The following is a 26,160-nucleotide window of genomic DNA, read 5'->3' on the forward strand; positions in this document are numbered from 1 at the left end:
AAACAATGTAAACCAACCAAAGTCAAGCAATTTCTACGTTTTAAGGAGTTTGTCGTTAAATCGAGTGACGTTATAAAGAGTTTACACTGTATTTCTTCTCAACAGTGCTCTTTTCGTAGTTTTTAGATTTCACTTTTCACTCGTAAAGCCAAACTTAAAAAACCCAAAACAGATCAAAATGTGCAGTGTCAGTTACCTCACTGTCATTCTTCAATCTTAACTATCACCTTTTTCGCTATTTTTTCTCTATTACGTTACATCGTTTTGTGTATAACATTTTCGTTAATGAAATAATGACTGTACATTACACGTATTTGGTTTTTGTTTATTGTGTCGTGCCAAACTAAGTTTATCTCTAAACGACCAAAAGTTAATGCATCGCTGGTAATCAACATAACCTATACAAGATTTGAAAGGACACTGCTGATATCTAGAAAAGACCCGACCTGTTTCTCATAAGAAGTTAATGTTCCTTTCATGTTCTCTGCGAGTAGTTAATTACTCTCGTGGTTCCTATCGATTTTATTGAAAGTATACGCTGTTAGACCTATCGTCAAGGATTTGGAAAGGGTTCGATCCAATATTTAGGTGTTCAAGAAAAACCAAGATGCTTTTCAACATAAAATTAATTACGTTTTTATAAAAACAAATCTTAAAGTGCTAAGGATCATGTCGAAAATAAATTTCAATAGAGAAATATTTACTTTGCTATATCCAACTAATTAATAATGTATATAACCAAAATTTGCGTCTAAATGTGTTAATTTTAAATGGCTTCCGAAATGTACACACATTTAGGGCTGCCTCACAAACTTTGGCCTTGGGTTACACGGTGGCAAAATTTCACCTATTCATTGATTTCTACGTTTGTACCATTAAAAGCATCGGCCTTCATTTTCACTTTTTACAATTTTTCTCCATTTCTATCCCTGATTATACAGTGAGAGACATGATTAATAGTCGAGTCAATGTTTTCATAATACACAATACGAACATGCCTCTCATGCATGTAAAGGCTCATGAGATTGTAAACGACCTATACCTCACATATCTTAAGCGTTCTCCGTGTCTTACTAGGAGAAGGATTATGGGCTAATGTGACGATGGACACAAAAGTCCATGTGTGTTATCCGGAAAAAGTATCCGTATGCAAGTGTTCGCAATTTAAAATCGAACGATCTGCCTATCGGGGACAAATTGTTCTAGGTTTTCTATTGATTATTTATTATCGGAAAAAGCTTAAACTTACCTTACACTTAAATTAGAAATATCAATCAATGTACGTATTGAACATAGAACAATAATTAATTCCATAAGTTCAAAATAAATGATTAATCAATTAAAAGTGTTAATTGCACAGTGAAATACTTTGATCACTGCCTTTTTCATTAAATATCGATATTAATGTATTGTAGATTTACTTTAAAGAATCTCGTAAAAAAGTACACAACATTTAATTCAATCTTCCTTCTCAAATCGTTTCAAACTGTGAAAAGTGTAAAGCCTCAAAATCCGGAAGATTTTGTGTTGACTGCCACAAGTAAAGCTGAGATTTCGAAAACGTATTTGAATCAAATTTTGTTTACGTGAACATTCAAGCATTAATGATACGCTGGCACGTGCATCCGTATGTTTATTGATTATTAGGAGCCTGTGCCCGCTTCGCCAGGCTTGGGGTAGTGATAAATTTTTAAATGTAAGTGCTGATGACTAATTTGGTCAGGAATCAAATTAGTCCGTCATATTGAGACTTCGCCGTATGTTCTGTATTTTTCCGTAGGTATATCTATGTGGTCGGTGCACGCTGCAGGACCTTTCCTTCCAACATGGTTTACAAATAACGAAATTTCAAACTAAAAACCTAGTCTTATCAAAGGACTACTGCTGGGATAGTGTAACTTTCTAATAGTCGAAGAATTTTCAGAATCAGTTCAGCAGTTCTAAAAATTACCCCTAAAACACAATAGTTCCCTGCGCGAAGAACAAGTGCGCATCAGTTTCGGTAATATAAAACGCAAGACGTAAACAAGATACGNAGGTATTGGAAAGAATAGGAGAACAGAGGACTCTATGGAAGTCAATAAAAAATAGGCGAGATAGGTTGGTAGGATACCTTCTCAGGCATGAAGGTTTAGTCAGAGACATATTAGAGTCAGAAACAGGAGTTAGGAGGGGTAGAGGTAGACCTAGATTAGATTACTGTTCGCAAATAGTTAAGGATGTGGGGATGTTCTAGTTGTAGGGAAATGCGAAGTTTAGCTCAGGATAGGAAAGAGTGGAGGTACGTGTCAAACCAGTCTGAGGACTGATGACCTTATGATGATGATGTAGGTAAATTACTTGGCACTTCAGAGATTAAACAGAATTCAATAAAGTTTATTATGAATCTGTTAGAACAAGACAATATCTGAGTTTAAAAGATTATTAAACTAAATAATTAAGTCCTTTTAACGTTCATGACCTTACATTGAAGCGATTCTCTTGGATAGTTTCTAATAAAAACAATATTTTTTACTTATTCCCTAAAAACAAATTAGATTTTCACTAATTTTGTGCAAATATTTACTAATCTTCATAACACTTCAAACTAGTAATATTAACTGAACTAATTAGTTAATTGAATCAGTGGAATTAGTAAAAAAAAGCATAAAATCAGCCCGAAATAGAAACCTGGTCCATTCCTAGAACAGACGACTATTATAGCAATAAACCAACTAATGCCTTGAAAAAATTAGCTGAAGTATCGAAATATATGCCAATTTAGTTTTCAATAATAAAGACGGTTGACTTTACTGGAAAAATTCATACATAGAACAATAATTAATTCCATAAGTTCAAAATAAATGATTAATCAATTAAAAGTGTTAATTGCACAGTGAAATACTTTGATCACTGCCTTTTTCATTAAATATCGATATTAATGTATTGTAGATTTACTTTAAAGAATCTCGTAAAAAAGTACACAACATTTAATTCAATCTTCCTTCTCAAATCGTTTCAAACTGTGAAAAGTGTAAAGCCTCAAAATCCGGAAGATTTTGTGTTGACTGCCACAAGTAAAGCTGAGATTTCGAAAACGTATTTGAATCAAATTTTGTTTACGTGAACATTCAAGCATTAATGATACGCTGGCACGTGCATCCGTATGTTTATTGATTATTAGGAGCCTGTGCCCGCTTCGCCAGGCTTGGGGTAGTGATAAATTTTTAAATGTAAGTGCTGATGACTAATTTGGTCAGGAATCAAATTAGTCCGTCATATTGAGACTTCGCCGTATGTTCTGTATTTTTCCGTAGGTATATCTATGTGGTCGGTGCACGCTGCAGGACCTTTCCTTCCAACATGGTTTACAAATAACGAAATTTCAAACTAAAAACCTAGTCTTATCAAAGGACTACTGCTGGGATAGTGTAACTTTCTAATAGTCGAAGAATTTTCAGAATCAGTTCAGCAGTTCTAAAAATTACCCCTAAAACACAATAGTTCCCTGCGCGAAGAACAAGTGCGCATCAGTTTCGGTAATATAAAACGCAAGACGTAAACAAGATACGAGCAAATCAGATGTGCAATGCCTTACTGCGCAGCGAACCATCAAATACAATTTATTGACGCTCTTACGATTCGCGCTGTACATTAAGTAAACTGTGCTCTTTTGTTTCTTATTGACAATCAAAACGACCTTTGTTTTTCTACTCTTTTTAAAATCTCTTCATTCGTAACCTTTATGTACATGGTATTTTCATCATTTGTTCACGTTTGTCACCCGTACAGAGTCGTACTATAATCATATACTTCAACAATTTTTTTCGAATTTCTAAATTAACCATTAGCGAGCATTATATGACTAATTTATGTATTGGAAGAACGGTAAATTCTCGAATTTTCATAACTCTTACAAGTATCGACACTATTTTCTTTAAAAGTCATGATAAGCACGTATGACAAAAAATTTCAACATTTAAAACAATTATTGTATCGATAAATAGAAAAATTTATGCTTAGAAGTAAGTATATATTAAAAAGTATCAGATTAAAGGAGCGACGCAAGATGTTTTGTCGCGGAACTGAATCCAAGGGAAATTATTTTGTTGAAAATAAACAACGAAGATATCAAAACGAGAATTAACTTTTATATTTTAAAATGCGGAAAACAAGACTACTTCAATACATGTTGTGCTTACTACTATCTATTACTGACTAAACTAAACATAGCAAATTTTACTTATTCTTATTTCCACCACGATAGGTAGACTAAACAAATCAAAAACACAAATGCTGTTGTGCAAGACATCGCAGCCCCCAGCGCGGCACTTGCCTTTGAGCTAGACACCGCTCGTATCAAACAGACATGACAAAACATGCAAAAAAACAACTAAATCCTTACAAATTCAACATCCTCCCCACCTTGAGATAAAACGCATTATTTATCTCAAAAAACAAAAAAACATTAATAATAAACGTAACTAACACTAGTGACTAATTAAAATACATTAATCGTTCGACTTTCTTAACCTTTCTGCCAGTCTTAGTTACATAGGGTTCTTTACATTCAACTGGATTCTCTTTATTACCTTCAATTGATTTGATACATTGGACTTTATTTTCCGATATGTCTTGTTCCTCTTGCACAGAGTTTTTCACGCAATTGTTAACACTGTCATAATTTAATTCTAACGGAAAAACCTTTTGTATCGGTCGCACTAACTCGCCCGAAGCTGTCGTTAATCGCACCACACGAATAATTCCATCTTTGCCTGGAATCACATCCGTAACCTTAGCCAATGGCCACTCAAGTCTCTTAGTGTTATCACTTCCTATTAACACAATATCCCCTACACTAATCTTATCAGTATTTTTTACATTAGCTTTTTGTTTTACTAACATTCCTAAATATTCACTCCTAAATCTGCGTCTTAACTCCTCTTTCAACTTTTGCCTATACGCATACCTTTTATTTATTTTATTTGTTTCAATAATATCTAAGTCCAAAACCCCTATCTCTTTTATTTCCTGTAAGAAATCCGATGGAGCCAATGGTTTGAACTCAGTCTCAACATCTGACATAAATGTTATCGGTCTTGAATTAATTATAGCCTCACAATCGACTAAAACAGTTGACATTTCCTCATAATCCAGACTTGTTCTTCTAAGGGTCCGACGTAATAATTTTTTCAGAATTCCTATAAGGCGCTCCCAAAATCCTCCCCACCACGCCGCAGTGGGAGGATTAAATCGCCATTCTATTTTTTGTAGTGCAACGGTACTTCCTAACTTTTTGTAGTCTAATTTGGTTAATTCGTTATTAAGCCCCTTGAAATTTGTACCGTTATCGCTGTAGATAATGCTGGGCCTGCCCCTTCTAGCTATAAATCGTCTAAGTGCCATGAGTACTGCCGCTACATTTAATGAATTTACTAACTCCAAGTGCACAGCTCTAAAAACTGCACATGTGAAAATGCATATCCAAGCCTTTTTCGCGCTTTCGAGATATACTGGCCCGGCAAAGTCTATACCAATCACCTCAAATATCGCCGCGTCCCTAACGCGATTTAATGGTAGTGGTGCCGGAACCGATTTTAAAGGCTGGGCCTCATAACGACGACATACTACACATTTTCTAATTACGGATCTAATTATTCGCCTACCCCCTAATATCCAGTACTTCTCTCTTAATGAATTTAATGTAATCTGTACACCAGCATGATTTAAATTCTCATGTTTGTCTCTTACAATCAAAGTAATGATACTAATATTATTGGGTAGAATATATGGACACTTGAAATTAAACGAATCTTCTCTGAGTACAATTTTTGTTTTTACGCGAACTAAACCATCTTCATCCGTAAATAACATAAACTGTTTATTGGTTCTATTCTCAAAATCTGTTAAATTTTCTTGGCACATTTTTAATACGCTTTTCTCTGCGGCCATAATTTCCGCACAGCCTAGACTGTCTTCATGTAATTTACCTGAACTATTCCTACAATTGTTTATAAATCTTTTTATCCATGCAACTATACGTAAAACCTTAGAATAATTCGAAAACTTTTCCAAAACTTTTAATAATTTAGGCTCAGCTGATATTGCAACTAAACAACTACTGTTGCCATGCTTTGCACTCTTTTTCAATTCAGATTGTATTTCTTCCTCATTATACAATAGATCGACGTTACTATTCGGCCAATCCTCAGAATCTCTATATAACCATTCCGGCCCATCCCACCAATGCGATGATAATAAACGCTCTACAGTACACCCTCTCGAAGGAAGGTCAGCGGGATTCAAATTACCCGGAACATGCCGCCAAGATTTAGGATCTGAGATTTCGCGGATTTCTTTTACACGATTATGAACAAATGTACTCCAGTTGTGTTCACGATGTATCCACGCTATTACCGTCGATGAATCTGACCAAAAATGAAGATTTACAAATTTTGTATTTAACATTCTTGTCGTAGCGTCAGCCAATCTCGCTCCAACGTTTGCCGCCAATAATTCTAAACGTGGTATACTATTACGTACATTTTCCTTACTTTTCATAGGAGAAACTCGCGATTTAGCTTGTACGAATCTAACTTTGACTCCTTCACTATCTTTTATGCGAATAAAAATAACAGCCGCGTATGCCGATTTACTTGCATCGCAAAATGTATGCAAACTAATTTCATCGTGCGAATCCGTTCCTCCGATGAGACAACGCGGTATCTCTACTTTATTTAATTCAATAATTCCCTCGTACCATTTTATAAAGCGAGTTTTAATTTCAGTACCGACGTCGTCATCCCACGTGAGATTTCTTGCCCATACTTCTTGCAATAATATCCGCGGACCAAGTGTTACGGGACAAACAAAACCCAACGGATCAAAAATACGATGTACGCAAGACAAAATATCTCTTTTAGTTATTTTCTGTAAATCTAAATTTTCTAAATTTTCAACATTTAAAGATAATACATCTCGTTTCTTATCCCACATAATGCCTAAAACCGGAGTGATACTCTCTGTGGAAACATCACCATTATATTCCCAACCGCGAAGATCAAAACCTGCAAGCTCCATCGATTTCCTCGCCTGATACATAAATTCATTTAATTGAGTAGTCGAGTTTACACTGGTTACACAATTATCAACATAGAAATCATTTAACAATTTTTCAATATTACTACGAGTAAAAATCGATTTACAGTCATTCTGTAATGACTCAAGAATACCCTTCAAATGTAATTCAATTACTGCGCCTAACATAAATGGGCTGGAACATATACCAAATACAACCCTACAATGACGTAGTACAATTAAATTATTTTGATCATCATACCAAAAAAATCTTAGAAAATTTCGATCTTTAGGATCAATACTGATCTGTAAGAAAGCTCTTTTAATATCTGCTATTACACCTATATTACCTTCCCGGAATCTCAATAAAATAGAAGGCAGTTGCTCGATGAGATTGGGTCCCTTTTGTAAGCATTCGTTCAGACTAGGCGAAGGAGGCTGTTTGGCAGAGGCATCAAAAACGGGTCGAATTACAGTTGTACTACGTTCCTTAACAACATGACGGTGTGGTAGATAGTGTCCCCAAATGTCCATCTCCTTGTCTAACACACGTTCGATGATTCCTTCGGCTAACCATTCTTTGAATACCGCGTCGTAGGCTTCATATCTTCCTTCGATCCTAAGCTTCTTCGTAGTAGTTTGTAGACGTTTAATAGCAACACTTTTATTGTCGGACAGCGGGGGGTGGTTTTCCGACCATGGTAACTGTACTTCATATCGATTTTCACTGTTGATAGAAACGGTTTCCAAGAATTCTCTGTACATCACTTCTTCTTGTTGTTTAAAAGTCCTATACGTCATAGGATCTCTTATACCTAACACATCTAGAGACCACAAATCTTTCAAATCGCAATTTTTAACGTACAACGATATCGCGGCGACAGTAGAGTTTTCCCGTACATTTTCTTTTCTTACTGCGCCCATAATGGTCCAACCTAACAACGTTTCGAACGCTACTAAACCACTCTTCAGTTCTTTACGACAACCGGTCAATATTTTTCCCGCAACATCGGCGCCGATAAGAATCGATATTGGATCGTCACAGTCCCATACATCCGTTAATCTTATATTAAATTCGTTTAGTTCGTGAAGCCACTTTTTATTCTCAATAGGTTCTATACGACCACAAATGACCTCTTGGTCCAGCGCGACGAAATTACACGCAAAATCGCTCTCTAAACTTTGCATTCGTACGCGATATTCTTTGTGTGCGACAACTTCCGACTGCCCGCCACCGAAAAGCATATGACTTAATCTTTGTTCACCCACCGATTGGTAACCCAATTTTTCGATTATATCTTTCGTCACGTAAGATCTTTGTGATCCACTATCAATCAACACGCGCGCAATCAGTTCTCTATTATCGCTGTAAATTTTTACTTTTAATGTTTGCAGGAACACCATTTTGTTATTGGAAATGCTCGCGATACAATTCAACTCTTTCCGCACTGGCGCGGAAGTATCTGCGCTCGCAATTTCATCCCTTTGTTCTCTTGGTTTCTCATCTGGACACATCAAATTTACGTGTCTTCGTTCACATCGCGAACATTTTACGCGGACTCGACAAGTTTTGAAACCATGCCCGATTTTAAGACACTTAAAACACGCACGCGCTCTCTTCACACACTCTTGTTTACCCGATAAACTCATTCTTTTAGCTTTATTGCAACCCTCACTCTCGTGATCTTTGGCGTCGCAAAATATACAGGTGTGGTCTTTTCCTTTGGTCATTAACAAACCCATCGCGCTCGGAATATTTCTATTAAATTTATACGGCTTAGATTTCTTAATATCAGATTCGTGCCCAGTATCTAAATTAAAACCTTGTAACGCCAACGAAATTCGCAACTCACTTTGTACCTCCCTCTCGATAAATTCTATAAGACGGGTGAGTCTGTCTTTGGATCGCGGTTTTCCATCTTCCGCGTCCGAATTGTGTTTTCCAGCGTCACTGCGTTGCCACGCGCGTAATAAGTCCTCCGGCAAGGAAGATTCTACTAACGGGTACAACATCGCCGCGCACTTGTCCGTGGTAACTCCTAATGTTTCCAGGGCCCTCAAATGAGATTCCAATCTATCATACAAGCTTGCAAGTGAAATATTACCACGTCCTTTAATAGCATTTTGCAGCACAAGTTGCAACAATTCACGCACGTAAACTTCAATCAAAAGTTCGTCTTGACCGAACCTACTCTTTAAACTTCTTATTACTTTATCATAATTGCTTCCAGTTGGTGGGTAACTTTTAACTAACTCCGCTGCTCTTGAGTCCGGCACAACCGCTTGTTTCAAATACTGGAACTTGTCTTCATTGCACATATTTTTGTCCTCATGGATTTTCTTGAAACAACTCCAAAAAGACAGCCACTCACGAATGTCTCCGTTAAACTTAACAATTTCTATCGACGGCAACTTATAAGATCTCTTGTTTTCACCGTTAGAAGAAGAACCCGACGGGACCGCACAATCAACCAAATTTTGCACTAAATTACTATCACCCATGGTACGTTCGGTGAACAAGTATTTGGCTGTTAAAAACCTATGCTTGTACTCATCTGCTTCATCGTACTCCTTTTGTAACTCAGTCTCGGTAGCGGTCTCTAATATGGCCTCAATTATAGAATCTTGACAATAATTTAAATCGGTTAACTTATCTTCCAAAGTACAAAACGCGACTCTCAAACTTGCAATTGTAGATTCTGCATTGTCCAACATCACTTGTAATGAATTCAGGGCCTTCGTAAAACCAATTCTTAACACAGTTCTTTTCTTCTTCAACGGTTCCATTTTTCTCGTTTTAATACAACACCCAAAAACCAATAATTCAATAATAATAACCCAAAAACAGTCCTGTCACGGTCGCCAAATGTTTTGTCGCGGAACTGAATCCAAGGGAAATTATTTTGTTGAAAATAAACAACGAAGATATCAAAACGAGAATTAACTTTTATATTTTAAAATGCGGAAAACAAGACTACTTCAATACATGTTGTGCTTACTACTATCTATTACTGACTAAACTAAACATAGCAAATTTTACTTATTCTTATTTCCACCACGATAGGTAGACTAAACAAATCAAAAACACAAATGCTGTTGTGCAAGACATCGCAGCCCCCAGCGCGGCACTTGCCTTTGAGCTAGACACCGCTCGTATCAAACAGACATGACAAAAACATGCAAAAAAAACAACTAAATCCTTACAAATTCAACACAAGACTTAACATGTAAGACCGAGATGACAGTGATCAAGACCAAGATCGAATAAGTAAGATCAAGATCAATACCAAGACTGGAACAGGGGAGGCACGTTTTTGGGGTACTTTTTTAAGGATATTTCAAAATATAGCGAAGGTTCCAAAAAAAACAAATGCAACTTAGTACACGTGAAAGAAGTGAAATATTAATTGTTGTTAAATAAACATTTACTGTAATATAACTGCACACATATAACCAAAAAATTAATTTAGCGCTATAGTATAATGAATATACATTATACTATAATATATGAGCTGCCGGTCACTAACAACTGACTGGAATACATATATGCGCATGCGCGCCTTTCTATTCCCATAGCCTATCGCGTCGCGAGACAAAACGTAGCAAAACGTGTCGTTTCATGGCCTCGAGATTTTACTCCTTTCGAGCCCAAAGAAGTGTCACTTCAAAAATTTAAATATCCTGTAATTTCAAATTAAAGGTAACTCGTTGTCACCGGTAATAATACTGTAATGTTCGTGGGTTTAACAAAATTAACTTTGTAGCGTTGTAGATTGAAAATTTTGGTAATTGGTTAACAGTATGTATTTAAACAAAACAAAAAAATGTAAAAAATATAAACTCAGAAACGTAGAAATTAAAATAACGAAGAAATCTGTCCAGACACGCAAGTGAACACGCGGATGTCTATTTAACTACTAACTTAAAACTTTGAAAAAACATTAAAAGTATATTCGCACCCCGTCGCTGTTTATTCACCTAGCAAGCCGCCAAAGAATACCGCCTCTATTCACGTATCGGCATCACACACACGCGCGCGATCAGAAGGAGCCGCTAAATACAGGGTGGCGCACGTTACAACTTCTAATACTGATAACGACAAAAACAATTTATTTACACTAATTATTGAAGAAGTTAAAAACACTAATAAATTATTACTAAACTTAGGTTATGAATTATTCTATTTATTTACACTACTGTTGATATATCACTACTCACTGCGCTATTTACTTCACTGCTATCACTGTCAATTTATTTCTGGATTGACTTCTGCAACGGTCAATTCATTTCTTCTCCACTCGGCGATCGTCTCTTCCTTTAAATACTCTTTTGTTTACTTTCGGGAGCCTTCTAGAAACATCCGGATAGTTTCTTTTTTCTTTGAACTGTTTAATTGATACACATACGTGTGCCCGATCGCACACAAACACTCGTGCTCGCTACAATACCTACCTAATTACGTTTCTTTTCCAATATTACCGCTCCATCTTGCAATGTAGATACATTGTTTCTCTTTAATTTTAAAGTTCCATCTGCGGCATAAGAATAAGAAGCGATAGGGCACGTCCCGTCTCATCGCACTACATCTGTACGACTACCGCATACAATTAAAAGTACGTAGCAAGTTTTCAGGGGATTATCGAAGATAAACTTTTCATTGCGGGCTCCTATTCAAAGTTTTCGCGTCGCTTTTATTTCATATCGCTGCAAAGGCGATCCTCAAGGGTCCTTATCCTTTTGTACTTAAGATTACCACCGCGAAACGTGGGCACTTTATCATGTTGAACTGCAAAGTACCCTCCAGGCGGCTGTTGCAACGAGCCACTATCTGAAAATGAATAAGACACGTCGCGCTACAAGACTTGTAGCATGACACAAATTTTACGAAAAACCCGCCAACTTATTACTATATCTAACAGCGTACGACGGGTACAACAACAATGGAAACAAAATAACAACAGAAACGGGGGTTATAAGATAAATCCGCTTAAATCTTTCTTTTGTTGTTAAATTTAATTACACACGAATTAGCGAATAGAACAGCCAAGTAATTGTGAAAATGTGGTACACAAAATGTATTTCCCGAGTAATTATTATTTTGTTTACGAAAATACCAGCAGGAAAATAACATGACAATTAAATAAAATTGGATATACATATTAAACAATCTCTATTTAGTGCTGTTACCACATGTTAAGCTATTATGTCCGTAGACAAAAATTTTCAGTCTCTCAGAGTCTTTCAGCGTCTCTGAGAGCGTCTCTCACAGTCTTTTACAGTATCTCAGTTATTGCCTAGGTGTTTTTATGGATCTCTCACAATCTCTGTATGAGAGACTCGAACGATAAAATTGTTATTCAGAGATTCGAGTCTCTCACAGAGAGACTGAATGAATAAAACTGTAAAATTGAGAGACTCGAATCTCTCGTAGAAAGACTGGGATCTCTGAAATATGTTGAACTTGAAAATTTTAACCATGTCTGTCGAGACACCACTTATTGAGAGATTCGAGTCTCTCGTTCAGGGATTCGAGTCTCGTTCAGAGACTGGATACGAAATGAGGATCTCTCTATGAGCGACTCGAGTCTCTCGTTCAGAGAAGCTAAACAGTTTTTTTGACAGTCTCTCTCAGCGACACCAGAGAGACTCGATGAGAGACGGAGACTCGAGTCCCGCTTTCATATACTCTTAAAGACCGAACATTTTTATTTCGGGGTGGCACATCAGAAATTATGAACAGTTTGAAATTTAGGTTAACCTAAGTGTCCTAATAGATATATAAAAAAAATCACAAACTTTGCATATTTAGTAAATACCTCATTAAGGCGTATTAAAAATACTAGATAGAAAAAAGAAATATTTTATTAAGCGAGTACTTTCTTACCCGAATTAATTGTCGAGTATATCTATATATTTGTCGAAATTTTTTTGTATGTTGAGAATTTGTTTTTATTAAAATATGCTTTATAAACTCGGTATCGTCAAATGTTTATATAAAATGAGACCAACCTGAAACAAGTGCCTTTCTTTTTTGTATAAAATTTTTATTTTCGTACACGATTAACTCTTCGAAAAAGGAAAATTTATTTTAGTATAGATACTACTACTAAAAGTACAAAGGCGATATTATAACGATATGTTGTTTTCGTCGTAGGTACAAAACCACATCTTGATGAGAATCACCCGAACAGATGGCATGGACGAAGAGGTCCCACAGAGTATCCTGACCGTTCCCTACACCTTAAAGAAAATAAACTCTGCGCTGATGGACAAGAATCAGTATAAATTAAACGTTTGTTAATGTTTATAAATCAATAGCCCACCTTTATCAGTATCTATCATGTAATATAAAATATATATAATAATGTTGTAGGATAAGCTACATAAATTCATATGGTGGTAGAAAACAACTGGAAAAAAATGGCCGGGTCTAAACGCTTACAATGTGATTAATATTGATTGCATCAGCTCTAATTCATGCGATAACTTTTAAATTTTTGTTTAAAGTGTATGCTTGACTGCATAAACAGACATACGTTATAGCACACCTACATCATTATAAAATTATTTATTTAATGATTAAGTGCCACGTGTTAAAAGTTTGGCCTAGATAAAAATTGAAATGAATTAAAGTGCTAAATTTGGATTGGTTACGACTAGTAACTTAATAAAACAATATGTAAGGTATAAATACCCTTTATTATTACTTTAACTACATTACAATTATGCCAACAAAATTATTGCGACGTAACACGAATATAAAAAATAAAAAAAAAAATAAAAAATAGGCGAGATAGGTTGGTAGGACACCTTCTCAGGCATGAAGGTCTAGTCAGAGACATATTAGAGGCAGAAACAGGAGTTAGGAGGGGTAGAGGTAGACCTAGATTAGATTACTGTTCGCAAATAGTTAAGGATGTGGGCTGTTCTAGTTTTAGGGAAATGCGAAGTTTAGCTCAGGATAGGAAAGAGTGGAGGTACGTGTCCAACCAGTCTTAGGACTGATGACCTTATGATGATGATGATGATGAACACGAATATGGTTGGTATTGTTTGTATCACTGAATTGTACGTTCCTTTTCCTGTTTTTCTCGGAACTTTCTGTAGCTCATAAAATTTTATATACATAAGTTGTAAGATCGATGTAAATGCATAATTTTCTCAAGTGTATTCGTATCATCTTTACAATTCGTAGAAGAAGCCATTATTTATTTCCTTTTTCCTTGCTTGACCGGTTCGGTCTTTTGAAAGATTATACCATTTATATTATAGTTCCGCTTGATATTGAATGATTCCTCTAATCTTAGAAATAGGTCAACCGAATCCCCCGATTCTTAACTCTAGTACTATAGAAACTTCTCGAAATTTGGTTTCGATCGAGTATGAATTGTAAACGACTGGAGCTACGGCTATTAATAATATTCTCTATTATGAGTTGTTTTCGTATTCCAACAAGGTTAAGTTGGATTATTGCTGAAATATTTAATAGAGAGTAATTTCAGGAAATTTTAAACTGTTGTTTTATTTTTATAAACTATAAGGTAGGTGTGCAGGTAGCAGTGTCCTGGCGTGAATTCGGTCACCCTGGGCGAAGCCTAAATTCATCTCCCTTTCTATTTTTGCAATCAAGATCTTTTATTTAAATTGGTCGCGATTGCAGTGTAAATGTGTATATGTTACTGGAAATGTATGAAATCTAAGAATTGTCTACGGCGGAAGGAGAGAAAGGCTGTCGGCGGCGGAGAGAGGGCAGACTGTACTAGATGGATATAATGCGCAGCCGCGCGAAGAGCGGGGAGTCCGCTAGAGTCCCGGCAGCGTGTGCTGTGCTCAGCGGTAGTTTTCTTACCTCTGCTCTTCAGGTGGCTGGGCATCATTGCCTCTATTTGCGGTTTGTCTAAAAACCAAATCATAATTTGCAGTAGACCTGTGAAAACGAAATATGTACTGGGACACATAGTAGAAGTGAAACTGCAACGGACAAGTGGAAAAACGAATGGCAACGGACAAGTGGAAAAACGAATGGCAACAAAATTTTTACTTGAAGTTTTACGGGCAGGTTTTCAAATTGGACAAGTACATTAACAAACACAAAGCAGAATTAATAACAAATTCGCTATAAACATAATTCACCAATTCTATGCAAGGTTAAGTACGAATTAGCAGCATTCATAATATTAAACGCCGTCCCACTAGAGATCACCGTCAAAGCGGCAGACAGAACAGAACAGAGGATCGGACAAAATTCCAAGCAAGGCGTTAAAACTTTACCCAAAAAACATGATATACGACATACTATATTCTTTAACAACATGTTATTTCTACAAAAATATACTTTAAAATTTGGCAGAACGGAGTTGTCGTCACAATTCTAAAACCACGGAAAGATGCATCAACTCCCACGAACAGATGACTATAATCAGTATCATTGATGGAGACAACCTGGATTTCCTTCAAGTAGAAATCGAAGAGCAAAACATAATCAATACCTGCCAGTTCGGATTTTCAAAGAAAGTAGGAGTTGTTCATCGGACCATAAACTTAATACACCACTTAAGAAAGAACTTTCAGAAGTAATTAAGGAAAATTTTGTTGCATTCCTCGATAATGAAAAAGTTTACGGTAAAGTCTGGATGGAAAGGATTGTATACAAATCATGAAATGCAGGCATCAAGATGATAAAAGAAATTTTTAAGGGAACGAAAATTTCAAGTGTCTTCAACAGTCTTCAGTAGCAGAACCATAAACAATGGGTCCTCCAAGGGGCTTTCTCTTCCCCAGTATTATTTAACATCCTCATAAGAAAATTTTCTGACCCACTAGATCACGTCAAAAATATATCAGCTTTTGATGACATGGCGATCCTAGTAACCGTTAATTCACGGTTCAATACAGTAATCAGTATGGAACAAACTTTGAAAAAGAATTCATGAATTCTGCTCAAGATGGCGAATAAAATAAAATGAACGACAAACAGCGATTCTGAAAATAGGAAGGGGTTTGCCCAAAAGGACAAACGACATAAACTTTTGTTCAAGACGAAGAAGCAAAAGCGTTCACAATAAAGTCAGCAATATATAGGCAAGAAGTATGGGAAGAAGACAAAAGATTCATCCCGAAAGTTACCACATCAATACAAAGCAGAGTTATGCGGGTTGTAACAGGTGCACCCTAATACATATCCAACAACGAGCTTTTAAAAATGATACGTAAACTACAAATGAGCCACATTTCCTACAGAGAAGAAGTAGGCCAAATAATGACCTAATTTACTGATAAGATAGATTTGTTATAAGAGAGGTTTTCTTCTGAAACATCGAATTCCTGGTTTCTGTTTCTGATTGTTGCGATGTTACTGTGGTTTTCCAAAATTGTTACGATTTCAGCTTTTATCGTCTTACTAATTCTACGACGTCCATTTTTGTACTATGTTGGGGACTATAACGACCTTCGTCCCTATCATAAAGTAAACTGTTAGAGTTTGACCCTTCGACCTTCAGCTTTTGTTGATTGATTATGCAAACAAAAGGTCGTTTTTGCAGTTAAATACAAGATTTACACATTTCTATTAACACAAAAATCATAGCATAAAGTCGTCAGTCCTAAGACTGGTTGGACACTTTTTCTTATCCTGAGCTAATCTTCGCATTTTCCTAAAACTAGAACAACCGCATCCTTAACTATTTGGGAACAGTAATCTAATCTAGGCCTACCTACTCCCGTTTCTGCCTCTAATATGTCTCTGACCAGACCTTCATGCCTGAGAAGGTGTCCTACCTATCTCGTCTATTTCTTATTGACTTCCGTTGAGTCCTCTGTTCTCCTATTCTTTCTAATACCTTATCATTTCTAACCTTCTCTATCCACGGTATCCTCATTATTACTGTAACACCACATTTCAAACACTTCTAACGCGCCCACCGTCCATGTTTCACAACCATACAGCGCCGCGCTCCAAACATACACCCGTAACATTCTTTTTCGAAATTCTAAATTAATCGCTCGCGAACATAGAAGTGACTTCCTTTTATTGAAGGCGACTCGACCCTGTGTTATCCTCTGCTTTATATCCCTACTTCCACTTCACTTCCTAGATACCTAAAATCATGGTACAAATTATTAACAACTATCTGAATCTATCTAACAGCGAACAAAGCGTTTTTTCCCCCCTTCCATTCGCGCATCCCAGGTCCATTACACTTTCTGCTCCCTCTACACTTTACGTCATTGATTAACATTCAGAAGTTATCGAAAATTCGTTTGAACACTCCTTTCTTAACTGTTCATGCTTTTCAATCGTGAAGCTTTTACTTTTTCATCCAGCTATTTCATAAAAACATACGTCAACTTCAGTTTCGTTTAGTTTTTCATATTCGAGGATCTAGCTGCTTGCTATATTGAAAAATGATTGAACGACGTAAGACCGCAAGTACTTATTTATTCTCAGAATTTAAAATATGGGATGTCAATATTGAGAAAATTAATTGGTTTCTTACAACCGCTTTCTAAGGAATATGCAAGTACCTACCTGCCTTCAGACGTAAAATAAAGCTAACAAATAATAAACATCTTATTAATTCCCACTATAAAATTTCTACAGAATCATTTTGCATTTCGTGGTAAGTATAAAGAAATATTTATTCAAACGAAAACTATTTTAGTTGAACTGATTCAGTTTATGTTCGGTGTTGAAGCGCTGCACGGCAAACACCCAATTAAAACCCTTTAACGCTTTAACGTTGATATTAATGCAAGTTTGTTTGGTGAGTCGTAATTAGTTTATTCAGTCGCAACGTTGCTTCAGTTTTAGGGCTAATCCAACGTTTAAGTTGGTTTAAGTGCCTAATATAACCGAAATTGCTACTAAGTTGCTTATCAAAATTTGATTAAATCGTAATTATTCTCATCATCATCATCATCATCATAAGGTCGTCAGTCCTAAAACGGGTTGAACACGTACCTCCACTCTTTTATCCTGAGCTAAACTTCGCATTTCCCTAAAAATAGAAAAAAAAAACTTTTGCGTGTTTCATTCCCACCCGCCACTAATACCGGTGGGCGAGCAGTCCCTCCGGACTACGCCGGAAGGTAGGGCGGAAGGCCCTCTTCAGCCTCCTTTCAGGAATCGTGGAAATGGGTGGGTGGTGGTTCGGGTGAGAAAGATAACGAAATGAAGACAGACAATTTTTTCGTGCAGTACTGTACGGATTATACGCTCCTCACACGTTAAGAGTTTGGCCGAGAGTTGTCTCCTCTCTTTTCTGGCCTTGTGCTGTTCTTTTCTACTTTGCGCCGGTCAAACTAAAGGTCACATCGCTACAGAAACTAAACGAAGGATAATAAGTTAAAAGAAGAAAGTAAATGCGACAGTTTTATCGTAGACTATGCCAATTTTGAACGTTTTAACTATATATAGAACAGTTATGTGTAATTCTTAAATTTAAATGTAAATGTGTTTTTTAAAACGATACTTACAACATTGACAAATAGGTTCTTTTTTAGTCAGAGAACCTGGATTTGATGTACCCATTTTCATGTAAGTTCAACGGGAAATTCTATAATCAAATTCATTTTTTCATTTTGCTGTATATTTTCCTTGCATTTGTGTATCATATTTTGCAACAAAATAACATTTACAATTTCATTTTTAGGAGTTTGCTACAGATACCTATAGCTGCATTACCTTAGCGAAGCTCGGCTAACCAGATACTAAAATTAAACCTACTAAATGGTTTCATTTAAAATGAAACTCCCTGTGAACTACTGTTAAATTTTAAAATCAGTTTAAATCTTCGCGTGGTTCTTAAATTCTTTTCCGGAAGATTTCATCTACCGAGTTAATATTTCCTCGGCCAATAGCGCTAAGTGAATTTAAACTAGTCCATTATACAAGCGCTTAATGCGACGTTAAGGATCCATTATCCTTCTTAATGTCTGGCTAGATAGTTCCGAACTGTTTTACTTACGCCTTCGTTTGTTATTTTCCGGACGAAATTAAACTGTGCAAGTGAAATATTAACAACCGACAAGCAAACGAGAAACTGGGAAATATTAAAACGTTTTGCATGTTTCTATTTATTAAAGGAACCTACAATAAATTATATACATATTGTACAAATAATTTCTAATTGCTTCTAATATTATAGACCATAAAGGATTAAAAAAAACTAAATAGAAAAGAACACTAACAATAGGTTCATGAAAATACTACAAATGGCGCAGTAAACGCCATCTGTAGCACGATGCAAACAAAGCAAAAGTTTTATAGGTGTGCAGAACGTTAAGTTAATTCATTTGTTATTATTTTTGGCTAAATATGCATTTAAATAAAGCATATTCTTAAATTTTAACGAGGCAGTTTAAATAATTTTGCAAATGGTACTGTAGACTTTTGTCTAGTTCTCGCCCGATGATCGGTGAAGAAATGAGCTCCGCAGACAAATATGATTGAATTTNCAAGACAGAAATAGTTGGAACAAGCTTGAACGAGCAGATCTCTCGATGGGCGGTCTTAGAAGATCGGCTAGAACTGTACAGTACTAGACGAAAATGTTTAGCAATTTCTTAACACAAAAATGTATATAAATTAACAATAGAAAACAAAGCAAAAGTTTTATAGGCGTGTAGAACGTTAAGTTAATTCATTTGGTATTATTTTTGGCTAAATATGCTTTTAAATAAAGCATATTCTTAAATTTTAACGAGGCAGTTTAAATAATTTTGCAAATGGTACTGTAGACTTTTGTCTAGTTCTCGCCCGATGATCGGTGAAGAAATGAGCTCCGCAGACATATATGATTGAATTTAGAATTATGCTACGGCACATCCTAATAAAGGGAAGGAATTTCCTGAAACGAATAGTATATATGTGTTGGAGTGGGTATTTCCAGGTGGAGTGAGGATTGGGATTAATGTTGTGATATGATCAATGAGATTCGATCAGTTTGTTAGTATTTAAGGTAAGTTAATTTTCGTATTGTAATAGTCCTGTATAAAGAAGGCTTAGTGTGATTGTATATTGTGTATACCTGTGTATATAACTTTATGTTGAAATATATACTAATACATTATCAATAGGTTCTGTCTAAGTCAACAAACGTGCGCCGCGATTTCGAAAATATTGCTTCTCATCAGCACGCCATCAACAAAACGATACCGCCAGGTATGTAGAGTAAGCTTGAGTTCACAACCAAAGTGCGAGAACAATAACATGCTGGGAAAGTAAAAATGGATTTTAATTTAATAATGTTATTTATTAATTTGGCATAACGAGGTTTAGATTTTCACCAAAATGCAATGTAAGTGCTTGTCATTATATTTTAGCTCATAAAATTACTGTTTATAAGCACACAACAAACATTTACGACAATTAACTTTAATAATAGTTAAGAAACAAGCAGCCAGCTGCTCCAAATGCGCGAATTGAGTTTCTTATCAAATATTAATCCAAGAGATGGCGCCGCTTCACAAAGAGTCGCGCAGAAACGTTGAACGTGTTCGTTGATGCAATTACAAAATGCGATTCCGGATGAGAATGTTTTCGTAATGTTAGGGAGTTGATTAACATGAAGAAAAATAGGAATGAGTTAGTTGAGCGAGCGGAATTGAACCGTTAAAACAGTTGTATCTGCAGCGGAAACGGAGAAGGGTTCTAATTAAAATTCCAAAGCCACTTTATCAATTACAGCGCTTTTCCATCATCAACTTCCATCAGTTTGCTGAACTTGGACGAATTAAAATGCTAATGCAGAGGAAATTAAACGAGTCCGGAACTGAACTGATGCTTTGGATGCAATTGATGTTCGAACCGAAAGTTGCCATGTCTCGGGAATTTTGTTAGTTTAAAGACGGGAATTGTGGAACTGCGAATCGGTAAAAAGTTTCTGACATCGAAAAAAGACTAAAATAATACTCAGTTATTTCAATCAATCGCAGAATTGTTAATTTAGCTAACCTATACTCCTCCTTTTAGGTTTAACTATTATACAGGGTGTTTTTGATATAAATAGCAAGCTTGCAGGAGGTTGTAGAGCAATATAAAACAAGAAAATAAAGTAAATGTTTGTATGCCTGACAGCTCACTGTTTTCGAGGAACACGTAGTTCAAAATAAAGGCAAATACAATTCCGGCCCTGTAAAGAAATGTGACGATTCAACGCCATGTTCAATCAGTTAATAATGAGCGGCATCCATGTTCCTTTTCTTATTTATTTTTGTAATCATGCATTGTTTGTTATTTGTTAGATTAGATTAAGTGTGACTGACGATGTTTCTATTAAAACCACCCTACTGGTAGGTAGTAGTCCTTTGTTCTTTTAATGTTGTCGAATTGGCAATGTGTCACTGCCATAGGTCAGTGTAGAACAGTAAGTGTTACGGCAGAACTTGGTGACAATACTAATTTACGGCGAATGCAAGTACAATGTTAATGCAATGGACATCTATATCCGCAGGTAGACTTCCTCACTAGCAATCCGTCTTAGATGTTTACAGAGATTAAGAGAAAGCGACAATAATTTTAGTAAAAGCGTGGAAGCCTGTCTTTTAGAACACGGTTCGAATTTTAAACAATTTCTATAGTGTACGTAAGTGTATTTACTGATATTGCGTAAAATCACATATGTAGACAGTAGTACGACCTATTATGTTGGACTTACATGAATCTCATATACCTCATATAATAGTATAATTGAAAATAAAAAATCACGACAGAGATCACACCTGCTTTCATTATTCTAAGATGCTAACGTAGGTAGGTCATTAATGTAACAGCATTTCAGTACAAAAATAGATATAAAAATGTCCGTTCTCTGTTTTCTTCTTTGGTTCAAATTTACCCAGTTTTGGGAACACTTGAAAAGCTTCCAGAAATACAAGACTCGTTACATGATTTTACTACAGTATAAGGGATTTCGCAATTTATTCGACGGTTTTATAATTGTATGGATAACTTTGCAATGCAAATTCATCCTTCAGCAGTCCGACGAAAAACTTTAAAGGAGCGGCGATTGTGGGCGGTTTCTCTTACTGAGCAAAGAATATTTCTTTATTCTTACAAATCTGATGTTAACTGTCGAGCATGTATTTGCCTTTTGTTTCAATTATATCTAACTAGATATTTCTCTCCCTTAAATTGGACAATTAGAAAGACAAAGAAATAAAAGAAACAACTTTTCTTTACGACATTGTGAAAAACAACACTGTTGGAAAATAATGTAAGTTTGATCCCAATCCACAAACCTCTTTTTGTCTAACACATTAAAGCGCAATTTGATTTTTAACCTCACTATGACTAAAAATTTGAATGTATGTACACATCTATTAATATATAGGCTAGTACAACCGACTAATAATTAACTCTGGTGGCTCGTAGCCACTACCTATTGAAGACGGTGGATAATGTTGTGAACTTATCTTCATCATAAGGTTGTAAATTCTAAAACTGGTTAGAAAATTCTACATCCTTAACTATTTGTGAAAAGTAATCTTATCTAGATCTACCTCTACGCCATTTAACTCCTGTTTCTGCTTATAATATGTCTCTATAAGTAGCACTTTATGCATGAGAACCTATCTCTCCTATTTCTTATTGACTTTCATAGTTCTACTCATTCTAAGACCTCCTCGTTTTTGTCCTTCTTTATCCACAGTATCCTCATCTTTTGCCAGTTTACACCTCCTTTCGACAGATTATATAACCGTTTCTTTCCTGCCGCGTCCACCAAAATGGACTAATTGTAAAATAAAAAATTACCTAAAATTCTAAAAGGTTAGCCTGTTAATTATTTTTGCGATAATATGTTAATCAAACTGTTTATGTATTTAAACCATATTAAATGAAAAAAGTATTTTATTTTCCTAACATTTTTCCTTTACCTGCATATTGAAATAGAGAATACTAGTGTTCGCACAGGGCCCCCCAAATTCATGGTTGATAAAATGACAATTTTGCGTGAGTTAGGGTCTCAATTACAGTAAAAATTGTACTTCTAGTATACAAAAAAAAATATTCAACAAACACTAACATGTAAAACGAAATTAAAAGAAAATTATAAAACATTGAGAAATGGGTGTTCTCTCTTTCCCATCAATTTCTAAACAAGAATATATAACACAACTAATATCAACATTATCAAAAATATATAGACCGTGAAATATTTATTATTTTTTAGACTCTCGTGTTCAGTATTCGGAGTAAGAAAATAAAAAAAGATCACGAAATAACGATAACAACAATAACAATTTATTTAAACAACTTGAGGGACGAAAGAATTGCAACTTGAAGAAAGAGAGAGATTCGGATCGAACTGCCTAAATTATAAAAAAATATGAAGGAGGAACTAATAGTTAGTAGGGTACCAATAGGGTAATAATAAGATTGGAAAGTTTCGAAGATAAAAAAGAACCTAGTCCCAAATCACCGAAGAAAACGCATCGTAAAATTGTAATTAAGAAAGGATGCTAACTACGCACGGCATGCGGGTAGTATGCGAAACTGAAATGTTAATAAGGTTTACTGAAAAGTACAAGTAATAAGTTTTATTGACAGTGATAGATTGAAGAATTTAGATGTAAATTTGAAGTAGATATTTACAATAATATAAAATTACAATAGGGTTACTCTTGGAAATATGTACAAGGGTTTGAATTTGTATGTATAAAAATTTGCATTAATATTTACAATTTGTCGAACCCCAGATATTTGCATTTGTTATTGCTTTAAATATAGTTGGTGCTGAAAAGTTCGCAATAATTTAATGATCAACACCTAAGCACATATTTGCAGCTTCATATTTCTCTAGATCAGTGATTCCGAACCTAGGGGTAATTACTCCCGCGGGGGTAAATCAATTATTCTGTGGGGGTAACAAAGAACCTAATAATTAAGACCTAATCTGATAAAATACGCAGCTAGATAGTAAAAATATAAAATTATAGATATGTCGATGTTTATACAACTGTATGCACACTTGGTTAATATTGAAACAAACAAGATCACATTTCAAAATTCTGTGGTTCGGCATTTACCTGCAGCAATAAACCCACTGAAGCAATATTTTCCGGATATTGATAATCGTCAGTCCAGTTCTTGGATATTAAGACGATTTACTACGGATGATAACACTATTAAAGACGAAGACCTGACGGCCAAAGCGGAATATCTTTGACTACACCAGAATACCACTTGCAGAGTAGAATTTCAAAATTATGATTTTAGCATATTTTAACGAAAAGGTAGTGCCGAATATCCTGCTCTAGCTAGCAGAGCTTTAAAAATTCTAATATTCTTTGCCAGCACCTATAGATGTGAGAGTGGTTTTTCAGCTTTGGTGACACTGAAAACAAAGACCAGAATCCTTCTAAATGTAGAACATGACTTAGGATGCGCCTTAAGAGAAATTAAGGCTAACGTAAAAAAACTTGAAAAATTCAAAATAATACCAATCATCACACTAACTATTTTTACTTAATTTATTGTTTAGGTATATAAAATTGTAAGACTGATGTGCAATTTGTGATTTTTAAAGATATTTTTGTATTTACTTGTGTTATTTGTATTGATAACATGTTAAGGTCGGGGTAAAATCAGTTTTCCTAATAGATTACAGGGGTAACAATATTAAAAAGGTTAGGAACCATTGCTCTGGATCCAGACAAGGTTTAGCTCCTTTTTTTTTATAAAATTTTATCCATAATGACCAAGTATTTTCAGTGTACCTATACATACAGTTAAAAAGGGAAGGCATAAATAAAGACTTAACAGTTTTCTTTCTTCCGCAGCAAAACAAAAATGCTCTTATACACATTCGCTACACCTCGTTTATCATCGAGGGTAGATAAAACACAATCATTATGCAGACATAAAAATTACAAATGGCCAACATTTCACCCCGTGAAAGCACATATTACTCAGCCCAGGGTTGCTTCCCTGTTTTCCCGCGATAAATAGTCTCATGAAGCGAACAGAAGAGATGGTTAAATGATGAAGAGAGCCGTCAACTTTCCGGCAGTTATTTTTAGAAAACAAATACTGATCCCAAAAGTCGAGAACACGAAAATTAATATTTTCATCAACAAATAATTGAAAAAAAGAACGATGGAACATTTCAATAAGCGATACTAAATCAGTGATTTATGAGCAGAGAATACAGAAGTTTGATTACATGTATGGTTCCCTCTTAAGTTTTGTGCGACTTTAATAAATAAGATTTTCGTTTCTGAATTTAGGTATTTCCTATTTACACACACTAATTAGAAGAAGTGGCTCATTTTAGATATCTAGGAAGTCAGATAAGTCAATACGGAAGGAGTTGTAGGGATATAAAGCAGAGGATAGCCTTCAATAAATAGAAGCCACTTCTACGGTTAATTTAGAAATTCGAAAAAGATTGTTAGAGGTGTATGTTTCGAGCACGACGTTGTACGGGTGCGAAACATGGACAGTGGGCGCGGCGGAAAAGGAAAGGTTAGAAGCCTTCGAAATGTGGTGTTATAGGCGAATGATGAGGATAACGTGGGTCAATAAAAAATAGGCGAGATAGATTGGTAGGACGCCTCCTCAGGCATGAAGGTCTAGTCAGAGACATATTAGAGGCAGAAACAGGAGTTAGGAGGGGTAGAGGTAGACCTAGGTTAGATTACTGTCCGCAAATAGTTAAGGATATGGGCTGTTCTAGTTTTAGGGAAATGTGAAGTTTAGCTCAGGATAGGAAAGAGTGGAGGTACGTGTCTAACCAGTCTTAGGACTGACGACGTCATGGTGATGATGATGATGATGCATGTAATACATTTCGTTTAGAAGTTACAGGTCTCTTTGACAGCACCCTTCGGGTTATTTTTCGACCAAGTCTATGATTGGATTTCTGGTTACGACCAAAACTGGAAATATAACTTTCGTTACGGATCTTAAACGCGTTTAAATGACCAAACATATTTGTAAAATATATTTGAATATTAAAAAAATAATTAATATAAAAACAAAAAGTGCAACTCAGTACACTTGAAAAAGTGAAACTTCTTTGACGATCCCTATACCTTTATAACGAATAAGTAATGGTTGGTAAAAGAAAGAGAGAATACGAGAATTTTCAGGATTTATGTTTT

The 26,160-nt window shown here is 35.5% G+C and overlaps 2 protein-coding genes across 2 annotated transcripts in view; both read right to left on the minus strand.

Moving 5' to 3' along the window:
* LOC108736499 (single insulin-like growth factor-binding domain protein-2) overlaps positions 1-26,160 on the minus strand; it is a 143,823-nt gene that overhangs the window by 4,576 nt on the left and 113,087 nt on the right. The gene's annotated exons all lie outside the window — the stretch shown is intronic.
* Positions 4,118-10,212, minus strand: LOC112906306. Its single transcript, XM_025980214.1, has 2 exons — positions 4,949-10,212; positions 4,118-4,683 (listed from the first exon to the last, which is right to left on the minus strand). The coding sequence occupies exons 1-2, from the start codon at positions 9,841-9,843 to the stop codon at positions 4,671-4,673; spliced, it is 4,908 nt and encodes a 1,635-aa protein (XP_025835999.1). The 5' UTR covers positions 9,844-10,212; the 3' UTR covers positions 4,118-4,670.

This window comes from Agrilus planipennis, unplaced genomic scaffold, assembly GCF_000699045.2.
Source record: "Agrilus planipennis isolate EAB-ADULT unplaced genomic scaffold, Apla_2.0 scaffold175, whole genome shotgun sequence".
NCBI lineage: Eukaryota > Metazoa > Arthropoda > Insecta > Coleoptera > Buprestidae > Agrilus > Agrilus planipennis.